The 22,558-nt window shown below is 35.0% G+C and overlaps 1 protein-coding gene across 13 annotated transcripts in view; it reads left to right on the top strand.

The window, feature by feature from the left end:
* The window catches only part of RYR3 (ryanodine receptor 3), a 219,585-nt gene that overhangs the window by 72,346 nt on the left and 124,681 nt on the right, over positions 1-22,558 (top strand). For 8 of the 13 annotated variants that reach the window (XM_072038899.1, XM_072038901.1, XM_072038903.1 and 5 more), the window contains exons 11-21: positions 622-795; positions 3,741-3,865; positions 8,249-8,417; positions 9,450-9,585; positions 11,472-11,567; positions 12,283-12,401; positions 13,499-13,632; positions 14,519-14,760; positions 16,920-17,112; positions 21,040-21,256; positions 21,460-21,564. In XM_072038899.1, coding sequence (XP_071895000.1) covers positions 622-795; positions 3,741-3,865; positions 8,249-8,417; positions 9,450-9,585; positions 11,472-11,567; positions 12,283-12,401; positions 13,499-13,632; positions 14,519-14,760; positions 16,920-17,112; positions 21,040-21,256; positions 21,460-21,564 — 1,710 coding nt within the window. The remainder of the gene's footprint in view (positions 1-621; positions 796-3,740; positions 3,866-8,248; positions 8,418-9,449; positions 9,586-11,471; positions 11,568-12,282; positions 12,402-13,498; positions 13,633-14,518; positions 14,761-16,919; positions 17,113-21,039; positions 21,257-21,459; positions 21,565-22,558) is intronic. The other 5 variants (XM_072038900.1, XM_072038897.1, XM_027458847.3 and 2 more) reach the window with 1 other exon arrangement.

The following is a 22,558-nucleotide window of genomic DNA, read 5'->3' as shown; positions in this document are numbered from 1 at the left end:
CAAGCACTGAAATGGCTTTAATGGAGATTTGAAAGAATCCAATTCCTCTTAAAAAGACAATAAACGTAGAAAATAAAATAAATTTTAAAAATAATGAATAAATTAATAAATAAAACAAATGTAAAACTACATGTTACAGATTTGCAAAGGTAATATTTTTTCTTTGCTGATTGTTGAAATATAGAAGCATCATTCCTAGTGAAGTTTTTATCTACATATAGTAGTTATAAGCAAAAATTATCTAGCATAAAAACATTTTAATTACATTTCAAAATATGTTTCTGCACATTTTTCTTTTTCATTTTTAAGCTAAAATTTGAAAAATTTAATAAAATAAAGTTCTTCAGACTCTACCAAACTGAGACCTTAATTAAATCAATGATTAGTGACTGATTAGGTTAGGTTAAGTATTTAGTTCAGTTTAAGCATTTATTTTTTTAATAAATATTTACACAGTAATGATTTTACTAGATATTTCAGTGAAAATGCTGTTACTTCAAATTTGAAATGGTATTTAATCAGATTCTGTCTAATTTGATAGAGTTGATAAAGTTGGAATGTTGTTCAGTATAGAATTCAATGGTTTATCTTGTTTCATGAACTTTCATTTTATGTTCCTAGGAGCTAAAAGAAAAACAGGATTCCACTCTTAAACGTGATATTGATGGAATGGGAGTCCCAGAAATAAAGTATGGTGATTCAGTCTGTTTTGTTCAACATGTGGCCAGTGCTTTATGGTTGACTTATAAAGCACAGGATGCTAAATCAGCACGTTTAGGTCCCTTGAAAAGAAAGGTAATGGTTTTTGTTTGCTTGTTTCAATTATTAGTTATTAGTTAATGAATATTAGTTGCATAACAGTTTTAGTCTATCCTGTTTCTTTTTTCTTTTTTTGTTGTTGTTGTTGGTGGTGTTTGTTGTTTTTGTTTGTTTGTTGTTGTTTTGTTTTGTGTTTTTTAACCTTCCTGTCAATGTGGTAGTTATAACTACTTTCTTTTATGACAATACTTCCTTTTCTGAGAAAAAGTAGTCAGTCTACAAAGGAAGCAGATTTCTATACATGCCCACTCTGTGGTTGTAGTAGGCAGGATCTTGGTTTTAATTTGTGTTTTCATGTGATGGTGTTACTCATGAATGATTAAAGAGATTTGTGTAGGAAGTCCATAATAACAACAACAACAAAAATCATAAGTTATGAAGTAATTATAATCCTTGCAGCTGTAGAAAATGCAGTGAAATCCCAAAGATGCTTCCCTGTTATTTTATTCAACTTTTTCAACATTTAAAATTTTATTTAAGCAAATATGATCTTTATTCAGTATGTTGTCAGTGATTCTGTAAGCATTTTGCATTATTTAATAGAGCAGTCCTAGAAAGTATGCATGACTGACAGAGTGTTTTTCTTTAAGGTAACCATATTCTTGTAGAACAAACTACTTTGGATGCCTTGTAAAAGGTGTAATCTCATTTACAGCATGCATAGTCACAAAAGGGCAGTGGGTGCCCATTCCCTTCAGTTCTTCTCAGCAGCGTGGCTGATCATGGAAATTCTTTGTGTGCCAGTCATTTGGTATTTTCTTATTAAGAGACTTACACACACAATGACGCTCTCTTCCTTTGCCATGCCAGCATTGGTTATGGGATTCTGTAAAGCCACAGTCCCATTTTCTTCTTGTGAAGGCAGTATGTAGATTCTTCCTCTTTTTTCAGGGAAGAATTTTGCAATAGTTACCTTTGAAGTTTAGTTGTGTTTGTTTTTTTTCCAGCTTTCTGCTCACCAGGTCCAAAGAACCTCTGTAATTGCCTGTCATTTTTATTCTCCTTTCAAAGTGTTTCATTCACATTCAAAGGCTCTAAATCTTTTGTTACCCCATCACCTGGAAAATTCTCTCATGCTAAGTGCCTTCCAACAGAAGAAAACTCAAACCTTCTTGCTTCCTGTAATTGATATGCCTGTGGAGGCAAGGAACTTTTTTTTTGTTTTGTTTTTTCGGTCCTCTGCAAAATAAGGTAATAGACTGTAAGCAAGTTTGGATGTATGTTCTCCTTTAAATTTCATGTCAAATTAATTTTTCGACAGTAAAAGTGTAGTCATAACTTGGTATTCACCTTCCACCATCATTCTGTGAGGTGATTGTTGCTTTCAATCATTATAATACTTCTCAAGCTGGCCTGCATTTTTTTTTTAATGTGCCTGTGTACCCAAGGAGAATCAAGAAATACCTGATTTTTTCAAGAAGCAAAACCAGCTTGTATCTTCTGTGGCACATCAGATGCTGTCCTGAACTAAAGGGTACTCTTTCCTTTTTCCATTTTCCAGTGAGCAAAGTCATCCTGGTAGTTACATTTTTCTTGGTCAAAGACATAGGGGAGATTAGGCCCTTAACAGACTCATCTCTTCCCTGATGTACTTCTTATTTAAGAAGACTAAGTCTTTTGTCAGCTATGTGGTGTTGAAGGTAAAGTTATTTGCAAGTTGTGATACTGTTAATATCCTATCTCAAATGTTTCCATTCCTGTAACATCCTTTCCAGAATCTAGAGCTACATACAACAGCCTGAGAAACCATTATCAGATTGATGTGTGTTTTCTTATTAATTGTGTGTGAACAAGATTTCTTTAGTGATTGTTCAGTTAAGAGACCTCAAGACCCTTTGTTATCCGAACAGTGGTATTTCAGGTAACAAAGTCACACAAAGCATAGACATATATAAAGAAGTGCTTGAACAAAACTAAATATGACTGATACATAAATTATTCGCCTTTAAGGTAAAATTATCAGTATACTCATTCAGAAGTGTCTTCCTAGTCTTCTCCATCATATTTCCATGGATTCTGGGGTATCCAAAAAAGCATCACTTACAGTGCTTTGGTATACCTACATGCCAGTATGAAAGAACGCTGTTGGTAAATAACCTTTCCTTTTGTGTCAGTAACCATTAGTATAACATTGATTATGTTGTTTTATGTTCTATTCAGTGCCTACAGAATTACTCAGCTCACTAGGATGTTGGCCAGCAATTTTTTACTACCTCAAAGCTTAAAAAAATATATTTTTCAGTGAGAGTTCAGTAGTTTACCTTTTGGTAAAAGCAGTAGGATAACTCACATTTTATTCTTTAAAAAGTGGTACAGAATTTTAATGACTCAATGATCAAGTTTTTTTTTTTTTTATGCGGTATCTAAAATTATGCCAGCTTTTTGTGGAATTAGGTATTTAGTTAAAGGGAAAGTTGACAACCCAATGGAAGATCTCTGCTATTGCTTGATGTTCCTGTGATATTTACATCTGGTTCTTTTAAGAATCCAACATAATGTGTAGAGAACAGTTATATGAATCAGGAATTACTAGTAAATGTTGTTGCTCCATTAGCTGCATTGTAATTTTCATGATGTTTGTCACTCCAGCTTGCTTTTCTTGTCAGTAGTCTTCTTGTGTATGAATCCTTTAGTGAATGATGCTTTAAGGTAGTGACGATCTTTCCCTGACAGACAGAATATGGAAATAATGAAAGTTCTTGTCATGTCATCACCAAATAACTTTTATGTGAAACTGAAAAATTTGTAATTATTTAATAAATAGGTATTCGGAGTAGCACAACATAGTAGCTCAGTTACTTAATTACCCTCAGTTACTGCAATTACCCTTTTCAGTACAATATTGACATAAATGTTACAAGAATGTAAAAGTATTAAAGGTTTTTAAAATCATGGTTTTGATAATTACTGACTTTCAATAGGTTATATTGCACCAAGAAGGCCATATGGATGATGGTCTAACCTTACAAAGATGTCAACATGAAGAATCCCAGGCTGCTCGAATCATTCGCAATACTACAAGCTTATTCAGCCAGTTTATAAGGTAGTTGTTATCTCATATGAATAATTTTTGTTGTTTTTAAATATTCTGAAATTAGAAAAATTTCTCAAACAAAATCCTTACTTCCTGTTTACAAATATTTATATTTAGAAATTTATTTTTATTGATTTGTCATTTTGATGAGTACTGCCATTAAATAGATAAAACTCAGCTTAGTTAAGGCTCATTAGATGAAATCCAATACCTTCATGCCAGATTGAAACTGGACCAGAATCTAGTTGGAAGAAAAGATACCAAATGATCACAGTATAATTCCATTAGTAAGTATTCTACAATAGATAAAACTTGAGAATATTCAGAAAAGGGTTCTTATCTTCTATTTGTCTTGGTAAACCAAATACTGTAGTCAACTCTATTCAAACTTTTCAAACCACATGAAAGGAAAATAGATGCTTGCTTCTGTCAAGATCAAGAATAGAACAGGATAGGGTTATAGTAAATGGAATTACATCAGGCTGGTGGCCAGTCACTAGTGGGGTTCTGCAGGACACCATTTTAGGGCCAGTTCTCTGAAATGTTTTCATAAATGATTTGGATGTAGTGTTTGGAAGACTTTTTTGGCAAGTTTGCAGATGATACTAAATTGGGAGGAGCTGTTGACTCCATCAATGTTGGAGAGGTCTTGCAGAGAGATCTTACCAAGTATGAGAGCTGGCCAGTCACCAACAGTATGAAAGTGCATGAGCGAGTGCCGGATTTTGCATCTGGGAAGGGGTAGCCTTGGCTGTATGTACAAGACAGGGGGACGAAAGTCTGGAGAGCAGCCCTGCAGAAAGGGATCTGTGGATTTTGGTTAACAGCAAGTTGAGCATGAGTCAACAGTGTGCCATGGCAAACAGGAGGGCCATACATACATGTATGTTTAAGTTTCTCAAGAATGGCATTGTTAGCTGGCCGAGGGAAGGGATTAACCTGCCCCACTCTGCGCTGGTACAGTGTCACCACCAGTCCTCCAATACCATATGCAGTTTTTGGCATCACAGAGGATAAAATGATAATAAAATGATGTAAAAATGATATGTAACTATTAGAGAGTGTTCTAAGGATGGTTGCAAAGATGGTGAAGTGTCTAGAGAGCAAGAGGTATAAGGAATGGCTGAAGTCGCTTGGTTTGTTCAGCCCAGAGAAGGAGGAGAGGCCTCATGGTGGCCTGCAGCTTCCTCATGAGGGGAGTGGAGGGGCAGGCGCTGAGCTCTGCTCTCTGGGGACAGTGAGAGGTCCTGAAGTAATGGCATGGATCTGTGACAGGTGAGGTTCAGGTTGGGTATCAGGAAAAGGTGTTTCATGGGGAGGGTGGTCAGGCACCAGTACAGGCTTCCCAGGGAAGTGGTCTTGGCACCAAGCCTGCCAGAATTCAAGAAGCATTTGGACAATGCTCTCAGATGTATGGTTTGATTTTTGGGTGGTCCTTTGCAGACCCAGGAGTTTGACTTGATGGTCCTTATGGGTCCCTTCCAACTTCAGATATTCTATGATTCTATGATTTTTTTCTATGAAATCATAGCAGCCCCAAGTCCTTGCACATCAGCAGTAGAAGGAGATACAAAATAGATTTCTGCATATCTGGAAGGAGAACACCCCTTTATTACCTTCAGTATCTTGGCTGCAGCATTTTATAAGTACCTTTTCAATCATCCATCCTGTTGACTCTCTAAGTCTCTGTTACCCGTGGAATGTTTGGAAAACTTACAGACCAGAGGAGAGGCAGACCTTTCTGGTGAACTGTACGCTGTATGATGGATTATCTGCAGTAAGATTAATTAGGGCAAAAGGCTAAGCATCAGCTGAGAAGATACAAAGAACAACTTGTTTCTGTCACGTAAATCTGTGGTTTAAACCAACACATATATATGCAGTGAAATAGATTTAAGGATATGCAAAATTATTTAGAAAATCTCAGCAGAGAAACAGCAACTCTATCTGATTGAAAGGAATAACTCAAGTTTTTATTCTAAAATTATTATTGATAAATATTATTATTGATTCTAAATTTGATTAGACTAGAATTAGTAGAATTACCTTCTGAATATTTTTTCTTCCAAATCTTTGCTCTACTAGATGGTAATAGAGTTAGTAATTACACCTAAACACAAATTATCCGGGATTGGACTGTTCCACTAACTGTATAATAGAAGTCAAACCTAATGTGGAAACAGTCATAGCTATTTCCACAGATCAAAACACCAATGCCCTTGGAAACCTGGTTATTTTTAAGCAATATATGAGTAGCCTAAGCACAAAATCATTACTACAAAGGACGTTTAAAAAGTTAGGGGAATTAAAAAATTTAATAAGACAACAGACTTGATTTATAATGATCTTGATTTATCAAGAAGGCTATATAAAGGGCCATGCTTGGTAAGTAGTTGCTTAATATCCTTGCCACGCATTACAATGTAATACCTTTCTTTCCATGGAAAAGATTAATTTCAGCCAATAACAAAACAAATGTGCTAGACATTAATATTATTTTATCTAAATTTATATGTTGCTGAATGAAGACCCTTTGTCCTCATGAGATCTTGAATCTTAATGAACAAATAACATGTTCAGCATGAAATTATACTATATTTATGACATTTCATCCCTAGTTTGGTTTTCTGGATTCAAACTTCTATTTGAACAATATTATGAATGAAATAAATTTTCTGAGTCAAAATTGACTTTCACCCTATTGATGCACTTGGTTCAGCTTAAATTTCTCCATGCTGAAGTGTGTCTTGTGTTCAAAAAGCTTTGTTAATGTGTTATATATCATCTTGCTTGTTAATTTTTAAAATACTATTCAGAATGTTTTCTGTAACTAATCAGTAGAGCTTAATTTCAACAAGTCTTAGTTATCCATAAGTTTGAAACTTTACATAGAAATAGTTCTAAACTAATTGTTCTGATAAAGGCATTAGTATTCAGCTAGTGAAGGAAAGTATTTTGAAAACTGATACAAAACTTTTATATGCAGTTGTGTTTGTCCTTTTGAATAACACCTTTAGCTGTGCTCATTTGAAATCATGCGGCATTTTAAAGCACAATTTTATCACACTATCTTGTTACTTTTTTTTTCTCCTTTCTTTCCCCCATTCTTCAGAGTAAATTATTTATAACATTTATCTTACAGTAATATACTTAAAGGACAATAACTCTAACAAACAGCAAGACAACAATCTTTGCTTCAGTGAAAGTTACATGTTTCCTTCACTTTCCTTCACTCTTCTACATGATATGTTTTTACCTCAGGATTTTTGGGGTAAAACACAGTTCGGTGTCAATGCATATTCATTTATAATTGCTGAGATAACATATAAGAGTTATATATAATGTATAAGAGTATGTATATATGTGTATATATATGTGTATATATACACGCTATAGAGTATATAGAGTATATATAACTTATAAGAGTTTATAACAATAAAGTAATTAAGGATATATGTAGGTCTAAGGAAGCTATTTTTTCACAGTGCTTGGCAGAAGTTTTCAGTGTGATAAGTAGTTAGCCTTCTGTTGCTGCCTAATACATGAAAAAATAAAAATGAGTTGGTATTGAAGAATTTGCTTCCACGGGACACTGTATATTAGTGTGTTTAAAACGATATTACTTACTCACAAAGGACTACACTACTCCTTTTTATTTCCTGTGCTGAAGATATAAAAACAGCCACCTCAGCTATCAGACAGCTCCTCCTAGATTACACTACCTATAATAGTGAGTCAGACCCTGAGAAATTGGGTTGTCATCCGAGATTGTTTGAGCAAATGCTTGAACAGGAAAGAGACATTATTTTACTGACAATTGGGATTCCCTGAAGTGCTTTATATTTTTAAATCCCAGCTTTTTTACTTCCTATATAGAATTGATACAGAACCAACTAATTAATGGTTAGGATTACTTGCTATTACTTGCTATTTTGCATTCTTTATCTAGGTGAATGGGGGTGTACAGCTGCAATAACTGCTACAATTTTAGGCCATCTGTACAATGCACCTGTAACATCAATAGGATTTAAAGCATCTAAACAATATCTATTACTGTAAAAAAAGTAATATCTATTACTGTAAAAAAAAAAACATCTTTTATCTTTCATCTATCTTCTTCCTTTTTTTTTTTTTTTTTTTTAATCTTACCTCTGTCTTTAAATCAGTGTAGAAGAGGAAATGTGATTCCAATTCAGGAATCTTTGAGTAGTGGACAACCGAACAATAGATGTTTGAATGGTTTGCAATTCAGATCAACTGTTGTTCATATACATATGTTCTATGTATAAGAAGACTTGATTTAGATACGAACAGAAAATAGGCTGCTCCATAACACTGTAAATTAGCGTGAAAATGAATAACGCTGCCAGTCTATGTGGTTCTTGTTTTCCTTAGTGGAAACAACAGAACACTATCACCCATCGCCCTGCCTGTTGAGGAGATGGCTCAGACTCTGCAAGACCTGATTACTTACTTCCAGCCTCCCGAAGAAGACCTGGAACATGAGGATAAACAAAGCAAGCTTCGATCACTGAAAAACAGACAGAATCTATTCAAAGAAGAGGTACAGAGAGAGGATTTGTTACCTTATTTTGATGTTAAATGTCATAAACTTTGAGAGGAATCTAAACATTTTCAGATGTGTGTATATATGTAATGGACTGTAATGCCATATGATAACTTGCTGGTATCTATTTTTGACTTCCATACCTTTCACAGGCCACAAATTCTCTGATAAAATTTGGTCTTCATGCTCCTAAGCATCCTTAAAAGTTGCTATTGTTAAAATAAATTATACTGATTAAAAAAAAAAAAAAAGTATTCTTCTCTCTACACATTTACACATCTTGGATGCACCAAACGAATAATAAAACTGGGTTGAATGATAGATGTTATTTCTGATGTCTTGCCTGTCCACCATGGTATGAAAAAGGAACTTTTCATGTCTAGAAATTGGGAAAAGGTTAGCTTTACTGGAAGATATGTATTACATAATTGTAGAATTGTTGCTTTCTGAAATCAGAATAATTATGCTTCTTTATAAATAGGAAGTATATTTTACAATATTTTTAGCCACATTTGAGTTCCTTTCAGGTTTTCAGTGTCATTTTAGTCTCAAACCAAACTGAAGTTAAAAATCTGTTCTGGTATTTTATCAACTTTGTTTTACAGATATTTTATTGGCCAGCAAAATTTCAACCTTTAATAATCAAGTAAAGTTCCTTTTTGTATAAATTGTTTTTTTCTCTATAAGGAAGATTTTTTGTGAAAAAGGTTCTATTTACAATAAATAAATAAATAAATAAATGCCTTTACTCTCAGCTTTGTTTTATTCCTTATGTTTTATGACACTCAGCTGAGTAAGGAATATTATAGAATCATTCTCCTCAATAAGTGATTTTGATATAGGAAAATACATATTCATATCTTTATAAGCACAGTCTTTTTTTAAACTAAGATAATGCAGTTTTTAAAAGAACAGTGAAAAATATTAAAATACTAATATGAATATTAAAAATATATTAGAACATTAAAATATAAAAGCACATGCTTTTTTCATATATAGTTATTTTTCCTCTCTGTTTTATGTATATAGGGCATGCTGGCACTAGTTTTGAATTGCATTGATCGTTTAAATGACTACAACAGTGCAGCTCATTTTGCAGAAATTGCAAGAGAAGAAAATGGTACCACATGGAAAGAAATTTTAAATCTTCTTTACAAATTGTTAGGTAAGTTCTTTGATTATTCTGCTGAAGTTAAAAAAAAAAAAAAATTACTTGTTGCTTCACTACCAAAGAAGAGTACTTTTGTTTCATTCATTCTGTCATGTTAATTATAGATTTTCTTCCATGTATTTGCTGATACTTACTACAGAAAACAGAGTTCATTGTGGTGGATTAAGAACTGGCTGGGTGGCAGAGCTCAGAGTTGGAACTGTGATCAGCAGCTCAGTCTAGTTGGAGGCCTGTCGCTAGTGGTGTCCCCCAGGGGTCAGTACTGGTACCAGTCCCGGTCAACTTACTTGTCAGTGACCTGGATGAAGGTACAGAGTGCACCCTCAGCAGGTTTGTAAATGTAAACATGTAAAACTGAGAGGAGTAGCTGACACACCATTCAGAGAGACCTGGAGAGGCTGGAGTGTTGGGTGGAGAGGAACTTCATCAAGTTCAACAAAGGCAAGTGCGGGGTCCTGCACCTAGGGAAGAATAACCTCATTCATCAATACAGGTTGAGGGTTGACTTGCTGGTAAATAGCTGTGCAGAGAAGGACCTGGGAATCCTGGTGGACAGCAAGTTAACCATGAGCCAGCAAATCTGCTCTTGTTGGCCATGGCCAATGGTATCCTGGGGTGCATTAGGAGGAGTGTTACCAGCAGTCCAAGAGAAGTTATCCTCCCTGTCTACAGCTATGAGGCCAAATCTGGAGTGCTGTGTCCAGTTCTAGGTTCCCCATTACAAAAGAGACATGGAGATCCTAGAGAGAGGAAGACTATTAAAATCATTAAGGGACTGGAACACCTCCTACATGAGTAAAGGCTGAGAGCTGGGCCTGTTTAGCCTGGAGAAGAGAAGGCTGAGAGGCGATCTTATTAATGTATTTAAGTATGTTAAGGGAGTGTCAAGACAATGGGTCTGGACTCTTTTTGAGAGTAACCCATGATAGAACAAGAAGTAAAGGGCACAAACTGAAACTCAGAAGTTCCATCTGAATATGAGGAAGACACACTAGGAAGTGGTGCTTTGAAGCATGAGATTCACATGGATCATGAGTAGTGCAGAAATGCAGGTGCTTCTGATGAAATCTTCTGATTTCTTAAGAAAGTAATGAAATATCATTGCCTGCCTTTTACTGCAGTCTTAAGAGTTTAAAGAAAAGCAGGATGAAAACTCTTTAGTGCTCCGTAGGCCTTTCAAGATAGCATCTTGATTTTCTTCTGCAGGGACAGTTTGGACATGATTGTTCTGTTTTAATTAATGCTTCATAATAAAAATTCTTGACAGTTTTACACAAAAGGCTTTTTGTTATATTTCTATGATCAGTAATAACTTCTAGAATAAAGAAGTTTCTATTGCTTAGAACATTCAACTGAAATTTCAAAGTGCAGTCAAAATAACATTGTGTTTTGTGCTACTGAAGACTAAAAGCTATCCAATCTGTATTAGGTTTTAAGCAGAAAGTAGGGCTAAAGAATGGTACCCAACCTGTGCTTGTACCGTTCTTCCCACTCATTGGTGGGAAATAGAACTGTTTCAACCTGTCGGTCATGATAGTGCTTAACAGTTGCATTGAACAAGAGTAGTGGATAATTTCTATAACTAACCAGGATAGGAGAAAAAATGAAATAAAACAGAGATAAAATGTATTTTTGCTGAAGTTCTGGTTTATCAAGTAGAGCCCTGTCAACTTCAAAAGCTGCATGCTCTTAAGAAACTGTTAGTTTCTGATAGTCAAATTAATGAAAATCTTGATTCTTTGTTACCATAACACACATGTATTTAGTAATTGTTTATTTTTGTGACATTATTTTTAAAGTGTTAAATTACACATGATCAACATTAGTGATTAAAAAAAACACTACTATTATAAAATTATAACTTCTGGATTTCTTTTCAGCTGCCCTCATTCGTGGCAACAGAAACAATTGTACTCAATTTTCCAGTAACCTTGATTGGCTAATAAGTAAATTGGACAGATTAGAATCTTCCTCAGGTGAGACTTTTATCCATGCAAATTAACTCTCGATACACTGCATACAGATGTTGTGCATGATATTTGTCAGAGCAGTTTTGCTTGAAAACAGCATGCATTAGAAAATAAACTGTATCTGGATTTTATTTTTTTTAATTATTAGTAAGCAAAGCGTTATATTTAAACAAGCAGTTTTGTGATTTGTTTTGTTTTCTTTTCTCCATTTATATGGTATGTGCAATACCATGTCCAATCAATGTTGAATTTGACTTCAGTAAATTGATGTATTTTCAGAAAGTATGAAGACTATTGTCTCATTGCTGTTAAGTAACACCACAGTTGTTTGTGGGCACAAGTGCAAGTAACAGAATTGTTTAGAGATTTTTTTTCTATTGCAGTGTTCAACAAAATATCAAAATACTACACAATGCTCTCTACTAGAACCTTTATCTGCCTTATTGAAAGGAAGGAGTTTAAATTGCATTTTTCTTAAATGCTTTTTAAATTATGGCTATTTTTAAAATCAATCAGAAAGTAACAGCTACATAAAGCATTGATGTCTAATGTAGCTCACATCATAGGCATATCAATACTCTTTGAAAGTGTTTTCATTCTCTTTTTAGACTGGAGAAGAAACAGTGTCTCTTAAGATATCCTGTTATTTACTGAACTTTTGGATTATGTTCAGCTGTGCAGATGATTTAATGGCAAAATTTTTACTGTGGTCTTCATACAGGTATTTTGGAAGTGTTGCACTGCATCTTGATTGAAAGCCCAGAAGCTTTAAATATAATAGCTGAGGAGCATATAAAATCTATTATTTCATTGTTGGATAAACATGGGCGCAATTACAAGGTATGTTTGGAAAAACTGATGATGTATTGATAAGCTTACAGTGATTGATAAGGAACAACAACAACAAAAATGGAAATGTGTACATGGAAATACATGATACTATTTTATTTAAAGGAATAAAATGACTTGGAAGTATGTTTGCAAAATTGCTTTGTTGAGATTTTTTTTTTTTTTTTAAAGAGTAACATTCAATTGCTTTTCTGTTTCAAATATAGTAAATATACATGAAAAGCTAATAAATATGGATAACCAGTCAAAAAAAGTTGTACCTTTAATTTTGTATTAGCTGAGAAAATGAAGTTCGCTCATGTCTGTAAGTGCCTGGATAGAGTAGCTTGCTGCTTTGTTCTTCAGAACCAGCCAGAGGACAGGAATGGCTAACATGAATGTTTTTTTTCTGCTGCTATTTGTGTTGGGCAACAGTTTCCACAGTGGTAATCAGCAAAAAAACCTCTATCCTAACCAGCAAAACTCTATCCTAACCAGCAATTTGTTGGACAGTTATTCAATCTTTTACTTTCAAGACTGTGACCAAAAAAAAAGAGAGCTGAAGCTGTAGAATTAGATCTTTCTGAAACTCTGCTTTGCTTTATATTGAATTCTTTTAAATGCTTCTAATTTAAAATATAAATGGATTTTCAATATCTTACTGAAAGCATACTTTTGGAACAGGTTCCTAAGTAGTCTGAGAATTGCTGCTTAGAGTTGTCCACTACTTTCTTTTAGCCACAGGAAATTTCTCAAATAATTATTAGTAAAAAAACATATTGTGAAGAGTTGATAAGCAGTTGTAATAGCCTTGCTATTTTATAATAGAAATGAGAATATGAAATCTCAAAGGAAATTTATTTGCATTTTGCAAACCATCTGTTCTGAATGTGTGTTCCACAAATGTTTGGTATCCACCATCAGTAACATAGACTATACTCAGTCCATGTATAAAAAGAGTATTTACAAAAAAATAATGGTGGTGACTATTATATTCCTTCCTTTAGGTCTATTCTGAATGTAGATTAATGTAGTTGTTAGTTAACAACTGAACTACAGTGTATATAATAAAAGCCTTTACCCAACTTTCTTCTGATTTCTTGTTTCAGGTTCTCGATGTGCTTTGCTCTCTCTGTGTCTGTAATGGAGTTGCGGTTCGTGCCAATCAAAATTTGATCTGTGACAATCTATTGCCTAGAAGAGACTTACTCTTGCAAACACGTTTGATTAATGATGTGACAAGGTATTGTGACATGTTTATTGTTAGAAAAAAATGAACTTAAATGTCTTCTATAATTGTCAAAAATGATGTAACCTAAGACATGTTCATCATTTCTCAGTATTGAGACACATATTATAGGACTTGTTTATGTATAACTTCCTAAAAATCCATTTTTACTGCAAATATGGCAATTACTCTGGAAACTGTTATCAAGTAGGAATTGTTAATAATAGTAAGGTCTGTATTGACATTACTTGGAAAGGTGAAAGTTGCTTACTTCTCATTCAATACAGAGTATGGTGCTATCTACTAATTATTATGGAACATGTAAACATTGTGTGAGATATTTTATGATTTAAAAGGCATTTGATTTCCTAGCAGCCTAACTCCTTTTTTTTTTTTATAATCTTGTTATTCGTCTTTTAACTATAAAATTTTCAAAGCATGAAACCATATGCCTTTGAAGATAATTCTGCAGCAGCTATATGAAGTCACAAAATGAGTCCCTATCTCAAATAAAATACTGTAAGCAAAATGTGGACATCTACACTTACAGAATCATTAAGGTTGGAAAAGCCCTCCAAGATCATCTGGTCCACCAGTTACACCCACTAAATTATGTCCCTAAGCACCACATCCAATCCTTCCTTAAATACCCCCATGGTACGGTGACTCCATCACCTCCCTGGGCAACCCGTTCCAATGTCTGACTGCTCTTTCTGAGAACAAAAGTCTCCTGATTTCCAACCTGAACCTCCCATGGTGCAACTTGAGGCCGTTCCCTCTAGTCCTATTGCTGGTATCACTTGTATCATATTTGCAAAGTGAATTTGACTATTTTACAGCAATATAACCCATATGCCACATTTTATGTTTTACACTAACTGGATTATATTTTCTTTTTTAGCATAAGGCCGAACATATTTCTGGGTGTTGCTGAGGGCTCTGCACAATACAAGAAGTGGTACTTTGAATTAATAATTGATCAGGTTGATCCATTCTTGACGGCAGAACCCACCCATTTACGAGTTGGATGGGCCTCTACTTCAGGTTATGCTCCCTATCCTGGAGGAGGAGAAGGATGGGGGGGCAATGGTGTTGGGGATGACCTATACTCTTACGGTTTTGATGGCCTCCATCTGTGGTCTGGTAAGTACTTTGTTCAGTTCCACTTCTATTCAGGGATTCTTGCATTCAGGGATTGCCAACCTCTGCTTTCAGTTCCAGTAGGTATATATATGCATCTGTTGCATATACCATGTACTGATTTATAGAGAACTGTATTCAGAACTTCAGGATACCATGAAGTTTTAGGTCATACTGCTTGTCTGAGATTTTAGTCAATATTGAACTATGCCAACTGGACTGTTTAGCGGATAGTTAGTTTTTGTCTTCATGATTTTGATCAGAAAGTGGTATTTTCTAGATTGAGATCAATACTGACTTTAATGTATCTGTTAAAAATCAATGGATACACTGATCTTAGGCAAATTCATTGTATGTGGATCTACATGTGGCAGTATTCTTTCACTTTGCATCTACAATTGATGTTAAATGAAATTATTATTATTGATATTAATAAGATGAATTTGGAGTTTGGTAAATTATTTCATAAAAGATAATTCTGTCAATTAGAACTAAGAATTACTGCAATGTGTTACCAACTTCTGTTGTTTTTAGAAGATAAATTTTAGTGGTACATCAAACTGAAAACCTGTAGTTGTTAGGCTGTTTGAAAAAAATAGTGTTCATCAAACACGTTATCTAAAATAGACTTAGCAGAAAAAATACAGTCTTTATAAATTCTTTTTAATATGTGTAATAATATAAGAGACTCAATTCGTATTGCAGTGAAGCAATTAAACTTGCCATTTATAAGGAAGAGTGGCAATGGATAGCAGCAAATGCATATTTTGTGGTCACCTAAGGATCAGTGACATTAAACTTGTGGTCTCATTAGCTGTTCTTTGTTCAAGCAGATTAACAATGTTAGTGGGGTGAGTTAACAAAATGGACATGACTGCACATTCAGTTGGCTAGATCTGAGTAAGAGCTATAGAAGAGCAAAAAGCGTGACAGGAAGGCTCATCTGAGCTGTTGCAGTTCAACTAATTTTTGTAATAATGCATGTGTTAGAAAAGCCGCTGAAGAAAAAGTAGAAAATAGGAGAATGAACTTTTTAGGGTGTTTTAGAGAGGGATTAGTTAGGGCCCTTTGGGGTGCAGAGTTAGCTGGAAAGCAGGCTTTGGAGGTATGAGAAAGACTGACCTTTTTTTTCTGGTCTGCCTCCCCTAAAACTTTATCCAAAAGGGAACCGCAGTATACTTTTTGTAAACAAATAGGTATGGTACAGCAGAGTACCTGTTGACCATGTTAATGTATGTTGCTGTAGAAAAAAAACAGGAAAGTGCAAGTGGCTAATTCTAAGAATCAAATAGCAACACAGGAAATGCTGATAGTTGTCATTATTGCTTTCTTATAGTTCCTAAAATACTCTCTAAATAAGTATTATTTCAGTAAAGAAATATTGCATAAGGCTATAAAATACAAAATTATTTAAGTACTACATGACATCACCTACTATCTTTGAAATGAAAGCAATGAAAGGAGGAAGAAAAGCAGTAAGAAGTGAAACAGTTGCTAGAATTTCTCTAAGATTGTACATACTTATTCTACTTACATAATTCTGTAAAATGGTGGAAGTGATCTGGCAATTACGATTTGTACCTAAGATATGTAACAATCTTAACTGATGAAGGTCTTTCATACAGAAAGCTTTGTATAGAATGTAGATCAAACTGGAGAGTATGTGGGAGGGCTTAGAGATCTGATGAGTTCTGGGCTTGTTGTTATTGGTAGAAGCCTCATGCCTTTCTGATTCATCCATAAATGGAATTTGCTCTATTAGATATGTAAATATTTTATTTCACAAGTAGTAATAATAATAATAAAAAGGTATATAAGTGTTAGGCAGTGGTCTTTATTTGCTGTGCCTCAGTGCTTTTACATAAGGCTACGGTGTGAACTCACATGATTTCAGCTGAGCATGTTCGTGTCTTGTGAACAATGTCAGAGGTCTTGAGTGAGTTGCTCAGTTTGTGCACTGTTCTGTCACATATCAGTTTGAACAATATTAACTCATTGTCTGTTTTTAAAATCAGATCCATTCATAAAGCAGATGAGGACAAGATCATGTTTCTGTGACTGAGAGCAAAACCTTGATGGCATTTTTGCGGAAATGTATTTATTACTTGATTGTTAAATGTGTGAGTCTTTAAATTCTCATTATTTGAATCTTTTCCTCCTAGGTCGAGTACCCAGGGCTGTAGCATCTGTCAATCAACATTTGTTGTCATCTGATGATGTGGTTAGCTGCTGCTTGGATTTAGGTGTACCCAGCATTTCATTCCGCATTAATGGGCAGCCTGTACAAGGAATGTTTGAGAACTTCTGTACTGAAGGGTTTTTCTTCCCTGTTGTAAGCTTATCAGCAGGTGTAAAGTAAGTGCTACTTAATTGTTCTTTTCTTAGCTGTCTTGTCACACAAAATGTTATTTGATTTTATATATGATTTATTGTGTCTTGTTGTTTCAGGTCTGCCCAAATATCAGCTGGGAGGGAGGGAGGCAAGAAAGTATTGATTTTTCAGGGATAATTTCACTTCAGGCTAAAATGTGAGCCTATTAGCAACATGGCCAAGTCACGGTGTCTGAAAATCATTATTATATGGGTATTGGGTGACCTAGGGGAAATTAATTTTGTCTCATTCCAATTATCAGTGGAAAAAAAGGCACATTAGAAACACAGCACTTTATTTGACACTAATCAAAATTCTTACACAGCATTCTCAGCAGGAGGATAAGAGAAAAATACACTAAATTATCAGGAAAAATGATACCATATTCACAGTAGTGAAGTCAAAATGCTGATGAGGAGCATTTTTGGAAACTTATTACTGACATTGCCCATTCCTTACCTGTTTTATAGCTAAAATAATGAAATACAAACTTAATTCTGTCAGGTTTCTATTGTTTTCTTACCTTTAATTCATTCAGAAAATCTGCAAGTGTCAGTCTACTTAAGTGACCAAAATATATTTGTTGACATTATAGAGCCAATGCAACAACAAAAGACTAGCCCTTGCACTGTTCGATATAACATGACTGACTTCTATTCAGTTCATCTACAACATCTTTATTGCTTATACTGGCAGGCAACAACTGTAGGAAGGAAAGATGTAAAGATAATTAAGGAGAATTTTTCAGTAAGAAAGGTTGAGATTTTTCTGTCTTTTGTAGGCTCAGCATGATTTCTGCATAAAATATGTATAAGCTATAAAAAATTTTCATCATGAAAAAATGTTGATGGTCTAGATGCCAATAGCTGCCAGAAATGGCCAAACTTAGAAGAAATAATAAGGATAGGAATATGAGATTCTGGTGATTGAGTGAAAGTAAAAAAGGGCTGGCTTACTTTTATATATAGGAGAGCTTCCTCTATACATGGTAACTTTTGAGAAATGAGGGTTCAGCGTACCCAGAGAAGACAGTATATGGTTTCATAAGTCAAAGAAAAAACAAGTCACAAATGTTTCATACATTTGGCCATTAGAAAAAAAAAAATATCTTTGTTTCTCAGAGATGAAGTGAATCTGAAAACTGGCTGTGGTCTTTTCTTTCTGTGATTAACACGTGAATATTTTGACCATCTCATGCTTATGCTCCCAAGATGACATTATAAACAGAGACCAAACAGACTGAAGAAGGTAATAGATAAGTTTTCATTTGTTCTCTGGGAGTGACCCTAATATGTAGTTGCATTAGTACAAAGGCTTCTGAAAACATTCATTACCTTTTCCCTGTAAGAAAACCACCTAAATCAATATGATTAGCTTTCTTCATTCTTATTAACATTGTTTGCTTATTTTGTGAGAACACTCTCCCTTGTAGTTAATTGTAGCTGATGGAGGTAGTAGGTTATATGTTGTCTTCTGTCTGTTAATATCAGAGAAATGTTATTACAACAGAGTGCAACAGATTGTTCTGCACTGGGTGGAAACACTTGTGTTTCTGCTTCTCATGTGGCATTCCTGTTTTTCCTGTTTTCTTTGACTTTTCTCAGTCTCTGATTCTGAGTCTTTTTGATCATTCCAGCATCAGTTTTTCCCCTCTTAACCCTTTTCAGCACCTGCTTGTTCAGACTGTCTTTCATTCTTTTTACCATAGGCATTTTCTCCATATCTGTCCTTTTTTCTCCCTACAACAATGGTGCTATTAGCTATGCTTGTAGTACTACAATATAGCTATTCAGATAATAGAGGAATTTATACAGCATATTTTTACTGAGAATTTTTTCTTCTATAAAGATTTATTTATCCCATTAAAAATAACAAAAAAAAAAAAGTGTAAAAGCAGAGACAGAGAAATGAAATGAGACTAAATTTAAATCAACTGTCTAACACATTATTAAAGCTGGATGTCTTTAGATGAATAGTTGGATAGTCTGTATGTGTTGAGATGAAAAGTCAGCATCTTTGAGTGCCTGGTGCTTTTTGTAATTAAGTACGAGGTACATTGAATGCTGTTATCTTGCAGTCTTGTTTTTCACAGGTGCAATAAGCAAAAGACTATTTACCTTAATGTTGTCTGTCTTTCAGGCTAGCAAAAGTAAATACAGTTGCTATCAAGTTGCTGAAATAGCAGGTGTAGGTATCAAGAGTGCTTTTGGACCATAGAAGTATTTATGGTCCAATTCCAAAACAAAGCAAAAAGAGTAGTAATTGACCTAAATCAATATGTTTACCAATTTCTAACTGTCTTTTAGGAGTTATATTGCTTCATATTTGATTTTCAGGAGGGTTCGTCTCAAGCTTAAAGTCTGGCAAATGTAAAATATGTTTTTCCAAATGAAAAAGAAATATTAACATCTATTTTGAAATGAGACAAAAAGCCACAGCTTCCTTCAGTAATCAGGTTATCAAAAGAGTCTGCAGAATTAGGACTCCATAGCTTGTGTGGAGGCTTAAGGAAATGCAGTGAAGAGCAAGGAGAAAACAGGTTTTGGCAGGAATGATACCATCATAAAGACCCTATGAGATTGAATAGTTTGCTAAAACAACGAAAAATTGACCGAGTTGGCAGGAAGCAAGGAGCTATTTACTGGAATGTAGTCATCAAAGGATGCGTGAAAGTCTTTTCCTTTCAATTCTTTCTTTGGCTTTTGCCTACTTAGAAAGTTAAAATTCTAGGTCTCAAAATGAAATTAACCTCCTTTAAAAAAAAAAAAAAAAAGTTTTTTAATCTGTTTGGAGAGTTGCTATAAAGAAAGCTTTAAGCTCAAAGTTGTCTCCTCAGATATTTAGCTACCTTGGGAACACTCAAATAATTAAAGCAAGGTATTTATAACATTAAATTAGAAAGTATAAGCTTAGTAGGAGTAATCAATAATAATACATTTCTTGTGAACACTGAACCATTTCAGTTATCTGTGACTTGTACGTATGTATGAGTTTGAGAAAGCTTGTGTCATGCTATTTCTCCTCTCTTTAAATATGTTACTGGAGTCTTTTACTGTCAGTGAAATCTGTTGGTCTGACAGTTCTAGTATTTCTAAAAGTGCAAGTAAAAAATGGTATAAACTTCTTCTGGTCACACTATCATGAGAAATGTGTGGATTGTTTCCTGGAGATAATAATCAGTGATTTTTTTGTTGTTTACCTCCAATGTTGGCCTATGTAAGGATCCAAATATAAAGTCAGATAGTGTTTATTTTTCCTGATATATTCTTATGTTTATATGAAAAGTACATATCTGAGGAGAAAGAAAACTTCAGGGGTTTAGCAGGGATCCAAGCTATTTGTTTGAAACTCATTCCCAGTTGTAGCATTTGCTGTAATTTTGTTTGCTTGATTTCTGTATTATGACTACAGGGCCTTTTGTTTCACCATATCCTATTTTTAGTGGATTCTTATCCATATATATATCCATATCCAGCTGCCTGCATGAGTCCACTGAGAAGTTACATGAAAAACTTAGCGGTGTATAAATAGTCCCTGTGGTAGTTTTATGGCACCAGTCCAAATTAAGTTAGATTTTCCCAATCATTTAAATATATTAGAACTTTCACTAAACTTACAGCCATTTGATTTTAAATAAGAAATATATTTTTTTCAAAATACACCACTGCACTGATAATTATTTTTGCTTTGGCTAAAAACAGATGCCCAAAAATAGTTGGTAGATGATGATGTAATTAATGGCATCTGCTCGTAGAAATGCCTGGTAATTTTTTGGTGTTTTTCAAAGCATGAAATAAACCACCATTTTTATACTTGGTTTTCAAGAAAATGTTTATGGCTCTAAATGATGTATTTATAATGTTAGTATATGCTGAGTATTTAAGAGTATTTCTTCATTGTAAATTGCACAGAGCTCGTTTCTTATTGGGTGGACGTCACGGAGAGTTTAAATTTCTACCTCCTGCTGGCTATGCTCCCTGCTATGAAGCCTTGCTTCCAAAAGAGAAGATGAAACTGGAACCAGTGAAAGAATACAAGAGAGATTCTGATGGAGTGAGGGATTTGCTGGGTACAACACAATTCCTCTCCCAAGCTTCCTTTATCCCTTGTCCTATAGACACCAGTCAGGTATGTTAAGTGTGCCATTATGGGATAGGAAAATATGACTCAACAAATGTAAATTAGCAATATAAAAACTAAGGTAGCTTGCCACCTTTCTTTTAGCAACTCATCATTTGTGTGTTTTTGACTAAACTAGATCATCTTGGATCTACAGGGTTTGGTCACTGAAACCTTTTCTTATGTGTGGAATTGCTATGTTCTTTTCTTAGATTGCTCTTCCTTTTCATCTTGAAAAGATCAGGGACAAACTAGCTGAAAATATCCATGAACTGTGGGGAATGAATAAAATAGAACTGGGCTGGACATATGGCAAGGTATGTTTTGAATGTCATATCCTGTCATATTAGGTTAAATGTGCTACCAGAATGTAGCACATTTGTGCTAGCAGCAACATGTGCTACCAGACAGAAACATGCTATCAGACTGGGAATTTTAGCAGAGTGTTTAGAGGAGGTTTGTAAGCATGTACACAGAAAATAAATTAATAATAGGAGATGATCATGTTAACTAGTAGGAGACAATAACTAATAATTAGGAGACAATTTTGCACCATAAAGTTTAGAAACCAAATGAGATTTTAGAAACCAAACGAGATTTAATAAGAGCAAGTGTAGAGTCCTGCACCTGGGAAGGAACAACCCAAAGTACAGGCTGGGGGACGACCTGCTGGAGAGGAGCTCTGAGGAGAAGGACCTGGGGGTCCTGGTGGATGACAGGTTGACCATGAGCCAGCACTGTGCCCTTGTGGCCAAGAGGGCTAATGGGATCCTGGCATGCATTAAAAGGAGCATGGCCAGCAGGTGAAGGGAGGTGATCCTCCCCCTCTACTCTGCCTTGGTCAGGCCTCACCTGGAGTACTGTGTCCAGTTCTGGGCTCCCCGGTACAAGAAAGACAGGGATCTCCTGGAAAGAGTCCAGCGGAGGGCCACAAAGATGATACGGGGCCTGGAGCATCTTCCCTATGAAGAAAGGCTGAGAGACCTGGATCTGCTCAGCCTGGAGAAGAGAAGACTGAGAGGGGATCTCCTCAATGTATATAAATATCTGAGGGGTGGGGGACAGAAGGATGTAGCCAACCTCTTCTCAGTGGTTTGTGGAGACAGGACAAGGGGCAATGGCTGCAAGTTAGAGCACAGGAAGTTCTGCACTGACATGCAAAAGAATTTCTTCATACTGAGGGTGACAGAGCATTGGAACGGGCTGCCTAGGGAGGCTGTGGAGTCTCCTTCTCTGAAGATATTCAAGGCCTGTCTGGACACCTACCTGGGCAGCCTGCTCTGAGGAACCTGCTTTGGCAGGGGGGTTGGA

This window comes from Anas platyrhynchos, chromosome 5 (genome assembly GCF_047663525.1).
Source record: "Anas platyrhynchos isolate ZD024472 breed Pekin duck chromosome 5, IASCAAS_PekinDuck_T2T, whole genome shotgun sequence".
Taxonomy (NCBI): Eukaryota; Metazoa; Chordata; class Aves; order Anseriformes; family Anatidae; genus Anas; species Anas platyrhynchos.
This window is presented reverse-complemented; position numbering and strand designations above follow the sequence as displayed.